The 23,881-nt window shown below is 32.0% G+C and overlaps 1 protein-coding gene across 1 annotated transcript; it reads left to right on the top strand.

Annotated features, from left to right (window-relative positions):
• Positions 1-115: 115 nt before the first annotated feature.
• LOC139488658 (MAM and LDL-receptor class A domain-containing protein 1-like) lies at positions 116-19,868 on the top strand. Its single transcript, XM_071274462.1, has 15 exons — positions 116-556; positions 768-1,028; positions 1,465-1,605; positions 4,202-4,549; positions 5,337-5,477; positions 6,619-6,966; positions 7,387-7,521; positions 10,004-10,351; positions 11,433-11,711; positions 12,616-12,651; positions 14,151-14,207; positions 14,918-14,962; positions 15,957-16,007; positions 16,878-16,950; positions 17,796-19,868. Exons 1-15 carry the CDS (start codon positions 478-480, stop codon positions 19,051-19,053), a joined length of 3,600 nt encoding a protein of 1,199 aa, XP_071130563.1. The 5' UTR covers positions 116-477; the 3' UTR covers positions 19,054-19,868.
• The last annotated feature ends 4,013 nt before the right edge of the window (positions 19,869-23,881 follow it).

Raw genomic sequence — 23,881 nt, 5'->3', positions numbered from 1 at the left:
ATTGTTGCTCGCATCAAACTTGCAATAGTCTAGATGAGTATAATGATGTTGCATGAAAATGAGGAGGAGGAGAGGGATGATAATGTTCTTCTGTTTATCTAAAAGTTGAAATAAGTTCGTAACTTTAAAGTCAATGTAACTGATTCTATTTAATTTCCTTTTGAATACTGATCATAACTTAATAAAACGTCACATAAACAGCAAATGATTCAAAGAGCATCATTTTATGACAATGTTAAATGTGTATTTACTACTATGCAAAGGTTTCCTATTTCTCTCCATTATTCAACATATCATCTTCCTTGTTTTTGTCTTTATAAATGTATAAATAAAACATACACGTATTCTTTAATTGAATTTTTGGTACACCTTTGATATTTAGATAAAGCGTATTTGTGTGACTGTGAATATTGATTAAAAACAAGGAAATATACCTTAAACATTTTCTCTTGTGTCAGTTAAACTTCCTTTAAAAACATGGATTATAATCTGAAAGTTTTATTATCGTTGCTACATTTATTTGTGCATGTTTTTTCAATTGAACAAAACTATACGGGTAAGTACTTCTAAAACTATTTAAATGTTTTGTATATGTAATACCGTTTAACTATTCACGTTTACGATATATGAAGATATATAGCTATAGTTTCGTATTAAATTAATCAAATTGAACATCAAACGCAGAGAGGCAGGGTAAAAATTACTAAGTCGTTATAACTAAAACAAACTTCCCAAATGTATTGATATTCATTACATTACTTTTGCAGGTTTTCTAGAAGATACCTTTATAAGCAACTCAAGTATAATCAGCTGTACCGCCAACACAACAATTACAATAGTCGATTTAAATGTGAAACAATATCCGACACCATGCTCAGAATATAAGCATTGTAATCTGACAGGAGAAGAGGCGAATGACATCAAAAGGAGTTGTAATAAAGAAAAATCCTGCACTATCTCAAAGATTATTCCAAATTCATGCCTCTTCAATAATTATGGACACGTTTCTATTTCATATTCATGCACAAGTAAATATTGCTTTTAATTATTTAGCTATATTGAATATGAAGGCTAATAGATTAAATATAGTAAACAGACAAAAAATGATATTTAAAAAAAAATACATAAAAAGAGAACCCTCAAGATGCCATTTTAACGAAAAAAGCTTTAAAATTTAGTAATTCTGTATAACAAAAGTTTGATGTCTGGTCGATTTTCATAGTACATTTAAGTTAAAAATTAACCAAAGGTGTCCACCCAGTTTAGAGAGTAAATGTATTACGTGTATATTTATGCTACTGCCCTTTAACTGTTATTTTATATGCATATGTAATGCAAGTGCACATTAAATAGATCATAATTTACAAGAAATGGAAAAAATAAGTATAACATATATGTATATATTTATATTATATTACATGATTAATTTCATGTAATTTAATCGTATTAAAAAACCTGTTACAGGAACTGTTAACGGTAGTTGTGATTTCGAAACTGATCTGTGCGGTTGGTCGGTCATTAGTAATGGAACTTACCAGTGGACACATGGACGCAAAACATCTCCTGAAAATTTTACAGGACCAGACAGAGACACAACTGCGACTGGTAAAGTAGCAATACAGACATGAATTTAATAAAATGTACCACTACCCCAAAATAAATTTAATAAAAGAAATATAATAAAGCACTTTAATTTTTGCCGAACAAGTTGGTATAATCAAAAAAACATATCCTTAATCGTTGATAATATTGAAAACAAACTACAGCCATGAATTATACGTTTGCATTTTAAAAAGATCAGATGAATGAATTTTTCCATTAAGGAATCTCCAAACATGAATTATAATTATATTTGTTTTTTATTTCATGCGTTTGATCATTTTTTTCTTATCTATGTTAACGTGAAAAATCTGATGCTTTCAAGACAAATAATAGAAATTCAGGGTAGATTCGTGCATAGATATAATGACAGTGTATGTACAACTTATATTTGTTATCAAAAGGATTCATTTCATTTAATTCAATTCATTTCAACTTTGCATCGTATTAAGAATTTACTTGAACAATAAACACAGAATTGCACCACCGTCGATAAAGAGGCGTAAGCATTCAAAACTCATAAGTTGATATTAATTGACAACGCGTACGCCATCGAAGAAACAAACACTACATAATATTAAAAACAACATAAGTTCACAATACACTAAGATAGAAGACTAACGAGAGGCCCTGCTTATATATTACTGTGTAGAAATTAAAAGATTCCAATTTGGAAGTTTAAATCAACTCTTCTGTCCAAGTGTTTTATTCTCAACCGACCGTGATTGTCAATTTCTAGATGAAAGTGAAGATATGAATCAGACTTAACTGTTGTAATTTTTTTTATTTCAATGCGTGAAATGCTTTTTTGTTTTATCATTGGATTTTTCCATTTGATTAGGGACTTTCCGTTTTGAATTTTCCTCGGAGTTCAGTTTTTTTGTGATGTAACTTTTTTTTCAACATAGTCACTTTGAATAATATAGTGCGAAAACATCATATATATAAATCGGAACTTAAAGTTAAGGATACTCCTACATTATTGTCTTTATACGCTTCTGCATAGTTAACACACACCCAACCGCAATCTATTGATGGTATCAGGTGGAAGAGTTGGTAGATTGAATGATTGGTGTTTGCTTTACGCCGCATGAGCACAAAAGGGTTATAAAGGTTGGCAGATTCTGCCCCTATAGTTGCATTCCTCGTATTACGCATGGTGGGAACAGTAATAAGTCTTATCTAGACACAATGTAAGGGGAAAAAATACGATATTGTACTTCCGTAAGGAAAATTTTTGTGCCAACTGTAGCAAACATATTAGCCAAATATCTCGTGATAACGTCCGAAAAACAAGTCCATCTATATTCAGGAAAGTATCATGAAAAAGATCATATACGAATTGAGACGTTTACTTGCAATTGTAAACAGTTCAACCGATACCGGAGAAACTTTAAAACCTTCTTGTAGGTTGCATTTCTGTAAATATCAACAATGCATTTTCCTATAGGAACTCATTTTCCGAGTAAAACTGTACCACTTTTACTATGAAGTTTTGAAAAATATTTTATCCTAGGATGGAACGTTCATATGCACTACTTTTTTTCAAAGGTCAAAATATAGGGCTGTGCGGCATACTTTCAACGTGTATATGCCCCGAACTTCTAAGAGTTTTAACTAACACTTAATGTATTAACTACCCCTACCTTGACCGTAGGATTACCAGAGATTTCAAAATAAACAATATGCATATGTATATTCACTGGTAACGTTCCCAAGTTAAGTCTCAATGAGATGAAACATAGAGTTCTTCACTGGGAACCAGTACGTAAACAAAATTGATTATCTATGAATATTCTATATCTCCCAAAAACAGGCGTGGTTTGAGAAACAGCTGTATTTACAAAGCGCATTCTGTAGTGTGTTTACTTTTGCATCCCTATCATTGTATACTAACGTTCATAGATCTACAATCTGTCGATACCTGTAACTTGGCATTGCACAAGGTCATGTTTTTCTCTGACTGATTATGACGTCTTTACACTAAATCTATTGGATGTTCGATGTGTACGGATTGATAGTTTAGTCTAAGATGTATTATTGTTTTTATTAGTTGTTAGTGGCTTTGAACTAGCTGTCATATAACTGCGAGTACTCTCAGATATGTTCCTTGTGTCTTTTTGTTGTCGGGATGGACAAGTACCCGGCCACGTCCACTTGTATTTTTGTTCATCTGATGAGTTAAGCCTTTTTCAACTGATTTGTATAGTTCGTTCTTATGTTGTACTGTTATACCACTGTCCCAGGTTAGGGGTAGGATTGGGATCCCGCTAAAATGCTTAACCCCGACACATTATTTAAGTATGTGCCTGTCCCAAGTCAGGAGCCTGTAATTCAGTGGTTGTCGTTTGTTTAAGTGTTACATATTTGTTTTTCGTTAATTTTTTCATATAAATAAGGCCGTTAGTTTTCTCGTTTGAATTGTTTTACATTGTCATATCGAGAGCTTTTATTGCTGACTATGCGGTATGGGCTTTGATCATTGTTGAAGGCCGTACAGTGACTTATAGTTGTTAATGTCTGTGTCATTTTGGTCTCTTGTGGACAGTGGTCTCATTGTCAATCATACCATATCTTCTTTTTTATAACAAATATTTTTTAGGTGATGGATACTATATATACACAATGTCCGAAACAGAGTCGCAGCCAAATGAGGAAACTGATTTGCTTTCTGGTTTGATAGGACCAAATCCAAAGCAATGTTTGACATTTTGGTATCACATGTATGGGGAACACATCAACACATTGAAAGTATTTCAACTGAACGATAATCGTACTGTTGAACTGTGGAATGAATCAGCTTATCAAGGAAACAAATGGTATTTCCAGTCACTGTCATTGAATGATACAGGGCCATATCATATTATGTTTAAAGCCATTCGTGGAAACGGAAGTAAAAGTGAAATCGCTATTGACGATATCTCTCTTACCAACACCGATTGTAAGAAAGGTATGACACGTTTTTCTCTTTAAATAACATATATTTTCTAATAATCGTGGTTTATCAGTTAAGACTGTTATGATTCTTGTTCAACAATGTTCAAATGCTGAATATGCAACCTCAAAATTTCACAAATATTTTTCCAATTAGAAAGTTTAGCAAACTGAACACTTGTTCCCGGGATTAGCATGTTTTAATTTCGAGCTTATTTTTAGCAAAACAAGCGGGGCACAATACCTCAAACAAATTAATTGATACAGTATAGTACCCTTATTATGGCGGTTAGTATTGTGGATTTTTTCTAGACATAACTTAATTTTTTTACATGTTGTAATGGTGGCTAAATGGTGAAAAAGGTCGATGGTTTGGTATATTTATAAGATAATATGCGAGATGTTAAATTGTCCAGAGTTCTTTTCAGTTCTTTGCAATCCACATATAGTTAATGTCACTACGCGAGTAAACAGTGTCACAGTGTTCTTGTGATCAGTTTGTAAGGACAAATGGTTGCTTATATACCGGACACTAACCTTTGTGTACGGAGCTTCGTGAGGATTTTTGACTTGAAGATGATCACTGTCATCACTGCAGAGACATTTTAAGTGTTCTTATAAATTTTCCAAACAAGTTTAGATTACGAATTGTATCCCTATCATTCATACATGTCATAGCTCTGTATCCTTTTCTTGAAATGACTTTACTGTTTTCCGTTACCAAAAAGTACTTATATCATGCATAAAAACATTCATATGTATTGACCTCTATAATCACTGAAGAAAAAAAAAACTCTTTATAGTTTCTAGCCTTGATTGCAATTTTGAAAAAGATAATTGCCAATGGAATGTAGAGAAGGAATCTGATTATATGTGGGCTGTAATTTCTGGCGGAACTAATCATAATGATACCGGGCCGATGGTTGATCATACATACGGATTTTGTAAGTTGTTTATTAAATTCTATTAGTTAAATTATATTATAATTATGATAAATATATTTTGCTTCTGGAACAGTCTATATGTACCTGAACAGGAACGCTAAATATCAGAGTTTTAAAATGTTAAAAAGCCTAAATGACATTCGTATATAGTCGACATGCAGTTTTACATTAAGCATGTTAAGAGACATTATTGGAAAGGTACGTCCACTTCACGTAAACTGTTCCATTTTAATTCAGTTTCAATTGTGTTGAAAGTTTTCACTGCTTGAACCAAATTTGTGTCTTATCAATTAATTGTGTCTGTTTGGATTGCTCACATAAGTGTGGTAAAATAGGGACAAAAGATACCAGAGGAACGTTCAAACTCATAGATCGAAAATAAAATAACGGGGATAAAATTAGCATACATGTACACGTTAAAGGTTGACCTAGCAAACAAAAAAAACAAGACAAATCCTTTATTTTCTTCACGAATACATTTACCATTATAACAATAAATATTATTTTTTACGCTTTTACAGTGAGATTAATTACTCATCCAAATAATGTCCTAAACATCAGTACGTGTGCTTTAATAACCATACCCTACGAATACAAATTTGAGATGAATGTCATTGTGTCTTATAAATAAAGATAAACCCTCTGTGTAGTTATTTACCTTAGAGGATAACAAATAATTTCAAAATAACGTCTTTTTCAACCGATTATTAATACTAAATTTACAATTTATATGTATGGTCTTTTTCCCAACATTGACGAATTATTTGAAATTATAGCATAGTCATACTTTCAAGGACTAACACATGCTAACACTATTAAATGAATAACACAAACACTAGTGTTGTCAGTATAGAAGAAATACACTGTTCAGTTTTGGGATCAAGTTTGGTGTTGTAGACGTCAAGAAATAAAAACGTCTGCTTACCTCAACACCATTGCCGTGAAAGAACAAGGTAGCCTTCTATGCGGTATGTGTATTTCTCACTAGTTAAGACCGTATGGTTGCCTATAACTGCTTTGATTGGTAGTTGTTTCATGGGCAATCATTCCACATCTCCTTAAATCTATTTTTTTATGTATATCAGCTTTGTAATTGTTTTTATGTTAACCATACTACAGTTCAAGTTGTTATATCCAACAGATGATGGAAATTACATCTACCTCAATTCATCAAACATAGAACCAGGGCAAAAGTCAAATTTTACAAGTGCAACTGTGTCTTTAAAAGGTGATGTGTGTTTTACTTTCTGGTTCCATATGTATGGAAATGAAAATGGAACGTTAATTGTTTACCTTGTATCAGAGAATATTACACAGAAACTGTGGTCAAGATCAGGAAATGGACCAGAGTTATGGCAGTTAGCATTCGTTGATATTTCAATGTTAGATCAATACCAAATGACTTTAGAAGGGGTTCGAGGTGCAACGGATAGGGATAATATAGCAGTAGATGATATTTCACTACTGCCTGGATCGTGTAATAAAAGAGGTATTTTTACTTTATATATTTTAAGTAAACTTGAAGACACGGTCACACTATAACTGTTAATTTCGACGTTTTCACATAATGTTGTATATATATATATATATATCTAGTTTTGAAACTAATTTCAGGAAAAAAGAAAAACAAAGTATTTAAACAGAAAGATTTTCTCCATGTCTATATTTTGACATTAAAACAGTTTTTACCGAGTGTCAAAATATTTTACAATCCAGACAAAATGATGCCACCGTATCGCACAACAATGACAATTTTTCGAAAGATGTTTGTATATTATCTTTTTGGGGTATGTTTGTTTAAAGTTGGCCAGGAAATGTGTATAAAAATGTCAATACAGGTTTTTAATTGCCCAATTGTTCACTTTACTATCAATGCTCTATTAAACTATCGAGAAAATTTTACATTAAGCTTTCTTCTTGGACTGTAACTTTGAAGCAGAATGTAGTTGGTTGGCAAGTTCTAACAATAGGACATACATTTGGACAACTAATACAAAAGGAGACAGAACAATTAGACCGGAGACTGATCACACCTTCGGAACTGGTATGGGCTTACATGATAATTTGATAATTTACAAACTACATATGATAAGTTTTCATGTTTTTGTTGTTTGCTAATTTAATTCTCTCAAATTTCAAGTAAAGTGACTGTTATTTTAATGAAGACTTCCAATAAACTTTATAGTTGACTCTAATCAACTGTACTTGAATAATAATAATGACGTATATTAATATGGATCCAAAGAAATACGTCCTGATTGGTAATTTTTAATAATACATGTTACTATAAATATTTTAACAACCCTGATAACAGTCTGATTGCAAGAATATTTTCTATTCATAAATGATATGTATTCACAATGTATTCTCTCTAACGTCAACGCCAATGATGATGATAGTTTACTGTATAGTTGTTGATATATCAAATTCTCAAATTACTTTTCATACAGAAAGGAAAGGGATCAATTCCCCTTATATTTATTATCCAAAGAGTATAAATATAAAAGTTGGTGTTCGACAGGACTGCTATCACTACATAGAGAACATCATATTGCTTTTGCATCATCAACTCGAGACATCTTCTTCAGAGATTATATTTGGGGGTTGATACGGTCTTTATCATTGACAAACCAATATACATCCATTTTCTGATATGTCTGAAGTAGATGTTTTCATTTAACATGTTTAACATGATACAGTGAACATGTTAAGGGATATAATAAAGCTTTTGCAGCCGTGATTTTCCCCCTAGTTTTTTGGTGGGGTTCGTGATGTTTATTCTTTAGTTTTCTATGTTGTGTCGTGTGTGCTGCTGTTTGTTTGTCTTTTTCATTTTTAGCCATGGCGTTGTCAGTTTGTTTTAGATTTATGAGTTTGACTGTCCCTTTGGTATCTTTCGTCCCTCTTTCATCAACGACTGGTTGTCAAACAGGTAAGGGCCATGTTGTTCAATTGGTCGTTAAAAGTATATCAGTCGTTAAAGGAGTAGGTCCGGTAAGACCCCTTTTTGGCCCCAAAATATAACAGTTTTACAAAATTGTTAAAATGTAAACTTTTAGTTATGTATTGGACAGTTGAATGCTTCTGCTACATAAATATGCGCTGTTTTTGACAATACAATGCACATATATCGGGTTGTAGCACCATTAAGTCATGCTAAATTACTGAAATCTTCAAAATTCTATCATTTTAGTTAAATTTTAGACGGTTTCCTTGTAAAACGAAAGTGGCCGCATTCGTGTTCATCCATAATATTGAAATGTAAGTTGTATTTTATGATAATACATAACATATATAAAGGTTGTGGATGAACACGGATGCGGCCACTTTCATTTTTGACAAAAACCATCTGAAAAGTGACGTTTTTTGGCATATTTGAGCTTGAATCGGATCGTTTTTAATGACTAAATCAGTTAAAATCTTTCACTTATACTAATTAAATCAAGTGAAATAGACACTTAAGTCTTTAAAAAGTGGTCAAAATCTTTCGTCAGATGAAACTGAAATTTGAGGCCAAAATGAGTCCTTACCGGACCTACTCCTTTTATTTATCACTCCGTTAAATTTATATATTCAGTCGACCCTAATCTTTTTATTTAATCGACCTCGTTGAGGTTGGTTAAATTTTAATCAAGTATTCACCTCAATATAAGGTGACTGTCTATGATGTGTTTCAACCACTTGTGGTAAGAAGAGAGAAATATTTTCGCTGTGTTGACCTCATTCAACAACCATTGGTTACGAACGTTTATTCAAACACAAAATTTAATCCTGGTATCTATGATGTTTTTATTTACATTTAAATTGTGATTGTTTTTACATATAGCAATAGTTGTATCCGCCCCTTATATCAACTAAGGACACTAGTTCAAGCACTGCTAGTACTTTATAACACATCACTTTAAAATTGCTCGACTCCTCAAATTGGCATTACGCACGAAAGAACTTACATAACATGCATAACAACAATCAATATCCCTGTTAGAGAAATACTCACAATCACAGAAAGCTATTCACCAGTAAGAATTAATAAATAAATCATGTTCACATAGACTATTAATATAATATGATCGACCAAGCTTATAAAGTTGCAGATGCCCTCGATTCCAAAATTAATTTTATCTAGAATTGTCATTTCAACTACCGAGGGTCAGTGTTCTTTCTTGTGCATCCCGGATTATTCAACAATAAAAACTTACGACCAAGAACAAGCAGTTTTGAAAGTGGTGTTACACATCAATCAATCAATGAATATACTATTCATGTTTTTGTCCAGTGTCGAAGACATCATTTGGCCTATTCAATGTCTGCTTATGATTCCTGTCATATTGTTGATGTGTCATGAAAATCAGTTCCATATTTCCCTGTAAAACTTACCTTTTCTAATAAATGTCGCTTTGTTCTTCATTACATAGACAGAAAGTGAGTATACAAAGTCAGATGCTGTTGTCAATAAATTATTATTTTAACCTCTATTTTATGATCTTTTTCCATTTGTTTGATTTTTTTTTTTTTCATTCCAACAGTTGATGGACATTACATTTACCTTCAAGTTGAAGGCGAAAAACCGTCTGATAAGAAGTCAAAATTGACAAGTTCCTTTATTAACCCTGAGGGTGATATTTGTTTAACTTTCTGGTATCATATGTATAGACTAGACCCAGATACATTAAGAGTTTACACAGAATCAGGGAACACCACTGAGCTGCGTTGGTCACAGAACGGAAGTAACTTAGGCCAGTGGAACTTTGCTAGTTTTACAATAATTTCTAAATCAGAAGCGTACAGGATTATATTTGAAGGGGATCGAGGAACTGGTTATTGGAGTGTTATAGCGTTAGATGATATTTTACTACTTGAGCGTTCGTGTTCAGGTAAGAATGATAATCAGAAGGATATTTTAAGATCAGCATCTTTTTGATTATATCAATCATTAAAATCAAACATATTTTTTTAAAGAATACTCATTGTATACTTTCGCATTGTGTTGAGTATACTTCTCAGTAAGGGGCATTGTGATATTTTCATCCATGTGTATGTCTTTCCGTGCTATACATATCTTGTCACAGGGAAGACTGAAGGGCTTGCTGATCTTTCACGAGTTAGAGAACGATATGTAGGCCCATACTGCTCTGTTGTTAAATATTATTCACTGCACTAGGTTTGTTTGTATGACCGGTTTAGCATCAACACAATGAAAATGACATTTTACTTGTCATTATAACAATACTTTAACCGGTTAAGACACTGTATCGTAAATTAAACAGTGTTTGTAAAATTGTGCATCCACGGAGGTAATAAGTTTCTGAAAAAAAATGTAATCATTTAAAAGAAGTGGGTCCTCTGCATGTAAAACAATATTTTCAACTTGTAATGGCACAATTTCCTCTTCCTTGATTTTTAAAGGACTGTAGCTGTTCAATTAATTTGAAGCTTCCCGAAAAACAAATACAATATTGTGTACATGTAAGCTGAGTAATGATATTATTCAAACTATGAAAGAGAGCTTGAGACCAAAAAAAAAAACACATTACGAAGGTCAAAGTCATGTTCCTAATTTAGATTTTTGCTATCGTTACTTCTTAGAAGCCGTATAGTTCATCTACATACTATTTTTTATAGAGTGAAACTAGTTATGGTTTTTTAAGTAAAAAGGGAAGGTTGACATTGAATGGGAGGTCTTAAAAATGTCAAAGATTACCTGATTGTTGTTATAATGTCTTATTTGTTTCAATGTATAGCAGTGATGTTGTTACCTTTTATTTTAGTTCCCTGATTTATTAACATAAAATTCAGAGTTAATAACTTTTTCAGTTATTATTTATTTTGTATTATTCTAATTTTATTATTCTTAGTATTATCATTATTGTAATTGCTATTTTTCTTATTATCTTTAATTATTCTTGTCTTATTTTTATTCTTAAGTTGTTAAATTATCCGGTTTGTTATTTGTAGGTTTGATTACAACTTCCCAGGAATGTCACAACATTGATGAATCTATATCGCTTCATGAATGTTCAAAACATTATCTACAATTTAATGACACATCTTTAGTATTTGATCCAGAAGTTGACAACTGTTCGACCGTATACCAAGCTGTCCAAACTTCAGTTACAACTGTATGTAATGGTATGAACAATTCAGAAATTTGCACCTTCGATCTTCCGGAACCGAAAATGGAAGACCAAAGATGTTTTCATTCAAATTGGCTTTCGGTCGAATACAAATGTGAAGGTAATATTTTAGAAAAAATAAAATTTAATTGCTTTAATATGTCTAAGACGAAAAAGGTTCTTTCCCGGCACTCTGGCTCCAATTATAAACATAAACTACACACCACGGGAAATTCAATTTTGTTAAAAGGGCGTCAAATTTACCAATCGTTTAATCGTTCAGTGATTGCTTAAAAAATGTAAAGTTATCATGTGATTTTTTTCCTTTATTGTAATAAATAGGATAAATGTTGTTGGTATATAAGATAGTACGTGCTTGTCAGGTAAGAATTATTGAACGTTTAACTCCATGGTTAACTCTGGCACAGATACATTGTACAATGAGCAATAGATCAATTGTATTTTGTTAACGAGGGAGTATTTGTTGAGGGGTTCGTCTGGTAAGGTCGATATGACCTTGATCTCATTTTATGTTGTGGTTTTTTCAACGTGTATTTTGCATGGTTAAGTACGTTTCTTGGAACCATCTGCAAAACGTCAATTATATGTCATGTATCGAATGATTGAAAAATCCAATTTGTATTATCGAATGATTGGAAGGTATGCATGACCGTGTCACGCTGTCTTGATTTCCATCATTCAATGATAGAGTAAAGTTTGTAGTACGTGTAATATAAAAACAGATATTAAGGATTGTAACATACAATTCAATACTATACAGAAGGGAAGCGAGGCATGTGTACTTATGCAGATCTAGTGTTCATTTATTTGTTGGTAGTTTTGTAGAGATTTATTTAACTGTTCGGTTTGCGCAGGCTTTGGTTTTCTGTGTTGTTGTTTGTCTTTTTTTTTCTTTTTTAACCACGGGTTCGTTTATTTTGACTTATGAGTTTGCATGTCTTTCTTGTATGTTTTGCTTCTCTTTAACTGATATAATGATAAACTTTAAGTGTTTTTGTTTTCAGCTGAGTTACCTTCTACCAGTGAAAGTTCAAGTAAAGGTAAAGAAAGTTAAAAAAAAAAAAAAGGGATTCAATATCCTTAATTACACAATTTAGGGTCGGCTTAACTTCTGGACAAAACAGATGTCAGCATTTCTCCAGTTGTGAACTTCCCAAATTTAGGCAGCCCTTGCACTTTATTGTTATATATATATAGATTGCCTAACAATGTAATTTTAACACACTGTTTAGTATGTAAATATAAGTGTGTTTAAAATATTTACAAAATGATGAAAATAAACGCAATATTTCGCTAGACCAACTAGCTTTATCAAGCGTGCATCTATCCAGGTGAAATCGGATGTAGATGATAAACTTTTGCAGCTCAACGTATATATTGCACTTAGCTGCCTTGAAAATAAGAAAATTTTGCAGCTCAATGTCTATGTTGCATTTGAATTTAGCTGCCTTGAAAATACATAATTGGAAGTTGAAGTAAGCAACGTCCATTGACCAATATTACGGGATAAAAAGGACGATGCTTTGTTTTAAATTATTCTTTATCTTCCCTGTATCTTTTCTCGTCTTTTTCGTTAAGACGATCAGGTTCTAAAGTGTGGAGTTGGTGGATCCAAAAGTTTTCGCTTCTCCTTCTCTCCGTGATGTCCCACTCGGTGTTGACTTCTATAATTTGGAAAGTAACATTATCAAAAGGATGTTTCGTTGAACGAAAATGTCTAGTGAGAGGGAAGTTTTTGTTGGTTTTGTACGATGAACGATGGTTATTGAGCCGAATATTAAATTTGTCAATTGTTTCTCCCACATACGGAATGCCACAAGTGTCACATGTTAATATATAAATTGAGTTATTAACATGTGCTGCTATTTATAGGCACTTATATACGTATATATATATATATATAAGTATAGACCATAAGGATAACAATTGTGTAATTCCATTTACAAACGACGCGTCAGTGACGTTTTAATAAAAAAAAAAGGAGAAACGGACACATAAAGAACAAACTTCAGAAAGGTTTTTCCAAATAAAGTCTTATCTTGCGTTTGAAAATCTTTCCTGTTTTTTTAAACTCACATTTTGTAATCAGTTGTTTTATAAAACTATCACCATATTAATGATAGTTCATGTCAACACAGACGTGCTGATTTTGAGCTGATCAAGCACGTGACGATGATGTATCTTGAAAAAATAACAATAGAATTTGATGTAAGATGATACTTATTCCTTCCATCTTCATTTATTTTGCATGTACTACAACAATTGTTACGTTCAATGTTCTAAAGAAATATAACATGATGACACTTACAATTACTATATATATGGTAAGTACCCATCAAAATTCATATGGTGTCATATGTTATAGCAGTTTGTATTGTCCTACACACAGCAACAAAAACCGTACCAGGAAAGACTTCACATTTTAATATGATTTATTAAAAGTTGAATTTAAAGCATGATGAAATTTTGTTTTAACATTTTTTTCTATTTAAACTGTAGTGATACAATTATAAAGATTTCCTTTAATTTCTATTTTTAGTTGAGGATACTACTACAATTGCATTAGATGCTACTTCAAGAGACGATTCAAGTGCAGGTAGGTCTTACACAAGAAGACTTAAATAATCCTCCTTTCATTAAAAAGGCTCATATGATGTCAGGTAATGATACCATTCCGTACGGAAGTACAGTGACGGACATTGCTCTGTTTTTCTTGTTTAAGCTGACATGAAAGATATATACAATCAGTTCACCAAAATCAATTATGTCTAAAATAAATAAAAATTAAGGAAAAAACGTTATCTCATAGAGAAATGTCTGCTGGTAAGTGCATTCTAAATATCGGATGACTTTCTTGCTAGAAGATTTCATAAAACAACGTTGTTATCAATGCAAGAAAACACCATTTTGATTAATGTCTATTACACGTATTACGAAGAGAAAAAAACGAAAAACACTATTGCTTCAACCTTTAACAAATATGTTTAAATAAGCATGATCATGAATATGATGTTAATTAGGATTTAAAATGCAGTATTCAACCGCAGCTTGTTAATTGCAATCATAATTTCGTATTTTATAACTTCTTTCTAAAATTTATCAACACCATATATAAAAAAGTTCAAACCTATTATTCAAGATAATTTATTAGTTGCAAATAAATATGCTTAAAACGACAAATCGATTGATATTCTAAAAAAAGGACACAAACTTTGAATGTTCCGCAATCTTGGTCTACAAATGTAATGATCAATAGCTTTTCAGCAATAATATGTTTAACGTTAAACCTGTCATTTAAAATTGCAGAAACAACAGTTCCTTCGCTGTCAACATCAGAAGCTCTATCGAAAGGTATGAATGTCAAAATAAACATATCTTATAAATTGTAAAGACCCAAAATGTACATATTCGATTAATCACTTAATGTTAAGTTCATTGGACCTTTACTTCATGTCATCATTGGTATCACTTAGAGTTCGTCGTTCGTCCGCTGATTTTGTCCATCAAATTCTACAAAACTTGTGGTTAATGATTTTCATAGAGTTTTCGGTATTTAAAACGTGGAGTGACAATATCCAACTGTCATGCCCTCCTTACACCTACCTTGATCGTTACAACGCCATTTAATATACTTTCTGCAATGCCCGGTTGTAACGATGTGACCGGTGGAATTCCTGTCAAACATAGAACAAAGGTCAGGAAAACACAATTTCCCACTATTAAAAATGTAAAAAAAAATCTGTTTTTTTTCTCAGATTTAATAAACAATAGGGCATTTTTTTCGGGGGCTTTATAGCTTGCTGTTTGGTATGAGCCAATACTCTGTGTTGAAGACCGTACCTTGACCTATCATTGTTTACTTTTATAAATTGCGACTTGGATGGAGAGTTGTCTCATTGGCACTCATACAACATGTTGCTATATCTATGAAAATTGAGATCTGATTCGATTTATATTCCCAGAAAAATCTAGATGTAGAAATGTAATAACAACTGTATAATTGTAACCTTTATTTGTCAATTAAGTATGACAAAGAGGTGCACCTTTTGGTTTTGCAAGTTTTGAAACTTTGCACATGTTTCGTCTCAAACGTTACATTTGATGAGTGCTTTTCCTGAGTCATGTGACAAGTTTATACCACCTAGTCTCTTACACTTTCTACTAGTAAACCATAAACATCGATAAATATATGAGAGAAAAAAATATTTTAGAAAATAAATCACTTGCAACTAAATTTCCGAGAGCATTTACCTACAGAGGAGTGTCTCCAAAATGAGAATTTGCATTATCAAAGACGTTAAAAATAACACTCAACTTATCTGTATTAATTGTTATTTTTTTCAAGCTGTAGAAACAACTGTTCCTTTTCTATCGACTTCAGAAGCCGTCTCGCAAGGTATGATGTACATGATATACACAGTTTAAGAAATGTATACAGCAAAAAAATACCTTCTAAAAAACATCTTATTTTTTACTTTTTTTTATTTAAAGATTTCAAAATTAGAATAAAATATATCATGGTAATGTTATTCAAGTTTGCATCTGAAAGTAAATTGTAAACACAACATTTAGCATAAACATTAAAGTGAAATAAAGGCAGTATAAGTCTACATAGTATCAATTATGATACGTAATAAAGATGAATTTGGACAAATAAAAATGTTAATTTAGAAATAGGAAAGTTGTTAAATGTGAAACTATTTCACATAAATATAATCGTACATGATACATTGTATATATCACCAAAAAAAATAATGTATGTCTGTATATCAATTATAAATTATTCATATTCCAAGATATTTTAATGTAATATTTTTTTTCAAATGTATTTGATTTGCAAAAATTAAAAGCAGAATTGTTTTGACAACCTACACGAACCATAGCAAATGTTAATGTTAATTAATAAGGTTATCGGTGGTAAAAATGATATAATCTCTTTTTTTTCATTAATATATCACTAATCAAGCATTCTAATGAAGGGTCTCTTTGGGTTTTGTTTACCAGAAATCATTCTTATATTACATTACATCAACATCTCAGCTTGGATTCATATGCTTTGTGTTGCATTCATATTATTAGCTGCTTTATTACAGCATGTGTTTCCTATATACGGCATGGTTTGTTCATTTTCCACATAAAAGTATACAGATACAATCCATTGATTCGTCTTTAAGTCAATAAAAAATCAACACTACCTATCAACAAGTACTAGTATCAATCAAACGGTTTAAGCCATATAATTCACAAATCGACAGATTATTTACAGGTCTAATTGTGGGGTTGGTTATTGGTTCATTCGTGCTGGTGTTCATTGTAGCTATGATTTGTTTAATCAGAAGGTAAGTTCAATTAGAAAAATAAGTTTGCCGTTTTACTTGAATGAATTTACAGCAAGACGGGTTTGGAAATCCACATTTTTCATATACCATGCGCACATTTACTACGCCCAATACACCGTTTTAGTAATCAAGTCAACCAGCATCACTGCAAAAACATCCACAAAAACCAGAAGGCTAATTAGTGAGCAAACACTACTCTAAAAACTTTTAACTAAAACATCTGAAGCCAACCAAACAAATTTAAGGGAAACTCAACGGCTACAACGTGTACAAAAAGTTTACACCTGTTACACTGGGAAACTTGTCAACAATATTCAGAAATTACATGTTCTATGCTCATTTACTAATTTCAAGCTTAATCAAATTTATGTAAAAAGCACGTTTAATACAAATAAGTATGTGACTGGCAAAATTGCCGTAATCCCTTTGAGATTTAATGAGATTTGAGATGACATGTACGCATAGTGGTTATTGACTGTAAAATAAACCACAATTATATTAGTTTGAGTTCAGCTGCTGCTACAAAGATAATGCAACATTCGTTCATATGGTCACTGTAGATCGATAATCTTATAATTCATACCTTTAAGTTCTCTCAAGTGTAAATATTAAACATGTCAAAAGATTTACACTCAAACAAGTTCTATAAACAAATGAATTATAAAATTGATTTTTTTTGTGTACGTTTTATTAGACTGCACTCTATTTGGAAAGTATGGCACCCAACTTCTAATGTGTCTCAATATCTACGGTAATGGTAGGAATATTCTTTTAATAAATCATTTATCAACAAACCAAGTTTTCTAGTTATATCAATACATAAAAGATATGTTGTTTCAATTCAGGTTTTTAATGGAGAAATACAATTTAGAAAAGATTGAAAATCTTCAAGGAAATGACAATACCGGACATCAAACAATAGCTCTACAACAGTCTTCGAGTCCACCACAATATGAAGTTCTTCAAAGTACAAATAACCAATATGCTTTTACGAATATAGCTATGACTAACTCTAATGAAATTATAAACAATGTAAAATTCGAGGAAGAACGCAAACAAATTGCACCTCTTGAAAATGAAACCCGAAATAAAAATGAAACCAAAGTGAATCAATATGATGTTATCGATCCTACAGTCATAACAAGCTCTTGTCGTTCAACAGAAGATAAATCCGTAGAAACAGAAAATCATACAGTTTTAGATCAGAAGGAAACCGAATTAGACCGATCAAATATGTCCGACGAAACCCTATCTTATGATGTTACTAGAACTATTAATGTCGTAGGACCACACGCTTGTGCTGGTTTTCATTCAAGAGATGATGAAACCGTGGTTACAAAATCCGAAGATGGAAGCAAACATATTGTTCCTCTTAAAGATGAATCCAAGGAAAAAGTTGAAACCAAAGGCAATCAATATGAGGAGATTGATCCAACAGCTATCACAAGCGTTTGTCATTCAACAGGAGATAAACCCAGGGAAACAGAAACTAATACAGTTTTAGATCAGAAAGGAACCGAGTCTGACCGATCAAAATTGTCTGACAAAACCAAGTCGTATGATTTAACTAGAACTATCAATGCAGAACATGATAATTCTGCTATGTCTAAAGTAGGACCACACGCATGTGCTGGTAGTCATTTCGGAGATGATAAAACCGTGGTAACAGAAACTAACGATGAAAGCAAACATATTGCACCTCTTGAAGATGAAACCAAGGGAAAATTTGAAACCAAAGGCAATCAATATGAGGAAATTGATCATATAGCCAACATAAGCGTTTGGCATTCAACAGAAGATAAACCCAGTGTGATAAACAATTATACCGTTTTAGATCCCACGGAAACCGGATTTGACCGGTCAAAAATTATTAACAATAAACAATCTTATGATCTTGCCAAACCAGTCCTTGCCGAAAATGATGAGTATTGTATGTCAAAAGAAGGTACATACGACTGTGCTGGTAGAAGCAATGACAAGGACTTGGAAAACATTTATAACCATGCAATTGATAATGTTTATGATTCTGGAAGTCATGAACGAAAAGATTTTGGGAATGAAAACGCATACGATCATTTTGTAAGACAGAAAGACGGAAGATGAATATTATATATCAATACAAACCTAATGAAGATTGTACTTTTCTTATTCTCCATTTAATCCCGAGTATTTTTTTGAAAAAAGAACAAGTATAATTGTGTAATAAATTGAATGTTGATAAATTGAAGCCAATAGAACTATGATTTAAAAAAAACCGTTTATATTGAATTTTGAGTCGTTCAGTACGCGTACGGCTTGACTAACATTTATTGAAAATCGCAGTCTTTCGTAGAAACAACATATTATACTAAAACCTGTTGTGTCATTATTATTTGCTTTGATAAATTTGTTTTCTTATGGGTTTCAAAATGTGAACCCTTTCTTTTTATATGTGTTTTTGTTTCTTTTATTGTTTTCTGTGTCACGTTAAAAAAATAGTTATTCAACAACATTACTTAATGAATAAAGTTTTAAATTACCTAATGTATGCCTGAATCTGACTTTGCATACGCTTTTTCATGCCGATTACTTTTTGTTTTTGTTTTCTAGAGAGACAGTAATCATCAAGCAACTGTGGTAACCTCATCTCGCTACATGCAGTATTAAACCCATTTTATTCTGCTTTAAATTCTTTGGTTTTTCAGATCCAAGTTATTTGTAATCCTTTTATTAGCTGGAATGTGCAGCTTCTTCGTACTGTTCATTTTCTTTAGCCAACACAAAGAAAGTAGTAGGTGGGATTACGAAAAACTAGTTTAAGTATAACACGGTCTATACCAAGTCATGATATCTTACTGAAATTGCAATTTGTTCGTTGTTGTTGGTATTTGTTTATACGTCATTTTTTTTATAAAGGATGAGATCTATATTGGTGGTTATTAAGAATAAAATTATTTTGTAAACAAACATCACAACTAAAGGCCTCTTCTTAACATGTGAAGGTCCCTATTATGTATTGTTTATCTAAACTACACAAAACGTATTGAGATATCGTTTTATCTCGGACTTTAGTTAGTGGTATACAACGAAATATTAGTGCTTTTACATATAGTTCTAAACTACTATAAAAAAAACTTATCATTAGCCTTTCATTTGTAATAAAAAAATAAACAAATAGTGGAATTAACTATATTTAAATTTTATAAAAAATCTTTGGATGTCTTATATAAATTCCGTGCTTGCAATAATCCTTTTATTCTGTTTTTACTTCTCAACTTTTTACACTATACTTCAAAGCATCTTATAAAGCAAACATTCTACTATTTGATTAAATGTTCGTTTGGTAAATCTGACTACAAACATAGTTCCTGCAACTCATTTAGATAGATATAAGACAGATATAGGTTTTCTTTTATGAATGTTTTTACAATTATCATTTAGGGGCCTTTCAAAGCTGAATTTGCGGTACAAACGTATGAGCTTTACCCATTGTTTAATGCTTTACATTGACCTGTTGGCTTTTTTGTGTCGTTTGTTCTATGGTTGAGAGTTGTCTCATCGGCAATGATACCACACATTCTTTTTTATATTATAGTTTAATGTGACAATGCTGGTGATCCCGCAGTCAAAGCTCGATCTTATTATAAATAATAGAGTAAGCCGTCAAGAAAGGTAACAGTCATTTCCCATCGGAATATCGATATTTTTAGAAAAAAAACGTACTCCAAAAGTAAGAAATATTTGGTCAATTAAAAAAAACCAAGCATTGTCAAAATGACAGATTCAGAAAAGTTTTGTTTGATTAAAGTGTTGTGTTAGAAAGAGCAACTTATCGCGTCCTCAAACCAGGGAACTTGTATGTTGACATTTCTTTTTTATGAAAAGAAGCAGAACAAACTCTTCAAATTTGTCTTACAGTTTGCATTGCATGGCGTAACATAATCTTCTTAGTGACAGAAGGTTGCATTTTCGGGCAAACGAAAATCGAAATGAAAACCACGAGAAATTTGGGACTAAAGAGGTATCAGACCGACTACATAATATTCAACACCTGTCACTTGACCTCAATTATTATATTATTTGAATTTCCCCTAACAATACCTTAATTGTGCTTAACCAGAACCAAGTGCTAAGTGATTAAAACTTGAATGAAAATACAGTTTAGATCTTAAAAATGATAAAACATAATAATTTCTTAAAGAGGACTAGAAAAACAATTCCTATATATGATCCTAGTTAATAAGACGGAAATGTTTAACTGTTTACAAATGTTTATTTATTCACGTGTCAAGATACAATAGTTGTTTTTATGTAGAAATTTGATGACATTTAAAAATGTGAACATGTAGAAATTTGATGACATTTAAAAATGTGAATGATAGTCGTTCGCATTTTATAATTGAACTTCGTAGGGTTTACGTCAATAAACAAGAAAAATGGTTGGACATTGTACTAATTGTGGAAATTTTATTGTGGTAGTCTGCTAAAAAAAGTCATGATTAAATTTAGCAAACATATTAGTACATATTCGATTTAGATTCGAACATCGGTCAAATGAGAAAAAATAAATATAACCATATCATTCAAGCAGTCATAATTCTGTTATGATTTGCATATCTATAAATACATGAAATAGATTGGTCGATTAGAAATTTTCTCTTGGTTTACACTTCGATAAACGATGTTTCCGAAACTTCTTTCAACATGCACCGTCACATTAGTCTATTCATGCGCAGTAAACATACATGCGGGGATCTTTGAATTTTCAGCAAAATTAGGTTGAAAAACAAAACCAACGTCTTTTCTAGAGGCCAAGGATGTGTAAACATGTGCTCTTACTCAAAAACACCATCGGACTGTTATTCAGTTAGTGAGTTAATCTCGCCGGTTAACACATCAAAAACCTCTAGACAAAATTAATGTGTTTAATCCGATAATATATTACCCGTACACGCTACCATCTGAGACACTCATATATACCATTGTTCCGTCTACTTGTGATAAAGTACAAGCAAGAGACACCTCTCAGTTCAATTTACACGTCAAAGGTGTCACTGCAACATATTATGTACAATCAAATGCATCAGTTGTATACCAGTAAACCCGAAAACATTGTTCCTCATAAAAACAGGTGAGCCAATGATCTTCATGTGTTGACGACCGTACTGTGACCTATAATGGTTTACTTTTACAAATTGTGTCCTGGATGAGAGAGTGTTCTAATTGGCACTCATGACACCACACATCAGGCTATAAAGGACCCTAAAAATAACATGTGTAAAACCATTAAAACGGGAAAACCAACGGTTTAATATATATCGCATACGAGAAATGAGAAACCACATCAATAAACAACAACTACTGAAACATCTGATTTCTGACTTAAGACTGGTACAAACAAATGCATCGGATTTAAATGTTTTGATAGGTACCAATCTTTTCCCTTATCGGAAACAATAGTGTAACATCGCAACATAATAAAGACACTCTGCAAGTTAATGCTCGCCATTTTGCGCAAATTTATAATCATAAACACAAACGACCAAAGTTGAAAAAGAGATACATGTAGATTAGAAATCTTTTTTTTAATCAAATGGGAAAGTTCTTGACACAAATTCCACTCTCACTGAAATTACAAAATTGAAACTACTTGAAGTCACTCCTATAAGGCATTGTAGAACATATCCGATTACTGTAGGACAAATAATTACTTCGGCATAGCTATGTAATGGTAACAAGATATTTATGGTACATGACACGACCCATAGGCTTATATTTTTTGAGAACTCAGACGTTTCTACCTCATGAATAAATTACCTTCGCTGTTTTTGGCAACGCTTTTAGGAATGTTTGGTCCTAAATGCTTTACAACTTTGTATTGCTAACTATTTTATTCGAGCGTCGCTGGTTTAGACGAAATGTGCGTCTGTACAAAATTTTGCTATTTGTATCTGAATTAAGTGTATTATTATATTCTAGACTCGTTGTCCGTAGGAATACGCAAACACTTAGGTCATCAAATTGCACAAGAAAAATCGCAATCGCTAATGTTGGTTCTGTAAAACAAGGTATAGAAGACTATAACCGGTTAGATAAAAGTACATTGAGGTGATTTAGACATTTGCAGGTTTTCTGAATTTAACGACAAGCGTAGGCAAAATAGAGTGTATATACCTTTCCAGGTTCGGTGATTTAAATAAACAAGTCAGGCACATGAAACCAGGAACAATTTATATGCAAACAGATGAAGACAAAATAAACCACTAAACGTATTTATCATTCCTGAAATTACAAACCCTCGTGACTAAAAGTGCATTGAAAGAGATGAAATATTAGATGATCATGAAATCGAGGATTCATTAAACATGTAAAAAAGGGAAATAACAAAATACAGAATAAGAGTGTTGATAAAGATGAAATGAAACCAAATTTAAAACTTTATTACATACCACATCACCTTAAGATTGTGGAGACGTAAATCAAGATCGTATATACACGTAGATGTAAACAGATACAGATGCTAAGCTCAATTGACTGCTTCCTTTATTAATCCCCGAAAATAAATAAAGACAAAAATATCCTACTTGTATTCCGCAAAATAAGTACAAAGTATCTTCATACACCAAAGGAGTGTTTCTAAATATAGGACTGTGTATTGCGCACCGGGACGTAACTAGGGTTTGTCTTGTTTAGTAAACCAACAGACTCAAAGAGTGATTTTACACAACTTACATATGCAAGTCTGTATTATTTGGTGTACTTGCTCACAATCAACATTGAACGCCACATTTTCGAAACACTTGCATACAAATACTTAGATTTCAAAGAAAAGCTGACTGACGATTTGAATGTTTGTGTACCAATTAGAAGAGTTAGTGTGTAAGCATATTTACATTGTAAAATGTAAGCTGCGATAAAAATCGTCCTTTGATTTTCGTTGTTTACAAAAATA

The sequence above is a fragment of the Mytilus edulis genome, chromosome 9 (assembly GCF_963676685.1).
Source record: "Mytilus edulis chromosome 9, xbMytEdul2.2, whole genome shotgun sequence".
Classification (NCBI taxonomy): domain Eukaryota; kingdom Metazoa; phylum Mollusca; class Bivalvia; order Mytilida; family Mytilidae; genus Mytilus; species Mytilus edulis.
This window is presented reverse-complemented; position numbering and strand designations above follow the sequence as displayed.

Coding starts and splice junctions, on each gene's coding strand:
- LOC139488658 (XM_071274462.1), top strand. CDS start 478: ATGGATTATAATCTGAAAGTTTTATTATCGTTGCTACATTTATTTGTG. Junction 1,029..1,464: donor TATTTCATATTCATGCACAA/GTAAATATTGCT, acceptor AACCTGTTACAG/GAACTGTTAACGGTAGTTGT. Junction 11,712..12,615: donor GGTCGAATACAAATGTGAAG/GTAATATTTTAG, acceptor TTTTGTTTTCAG/CTGAGTTACCTTCTACCAGT.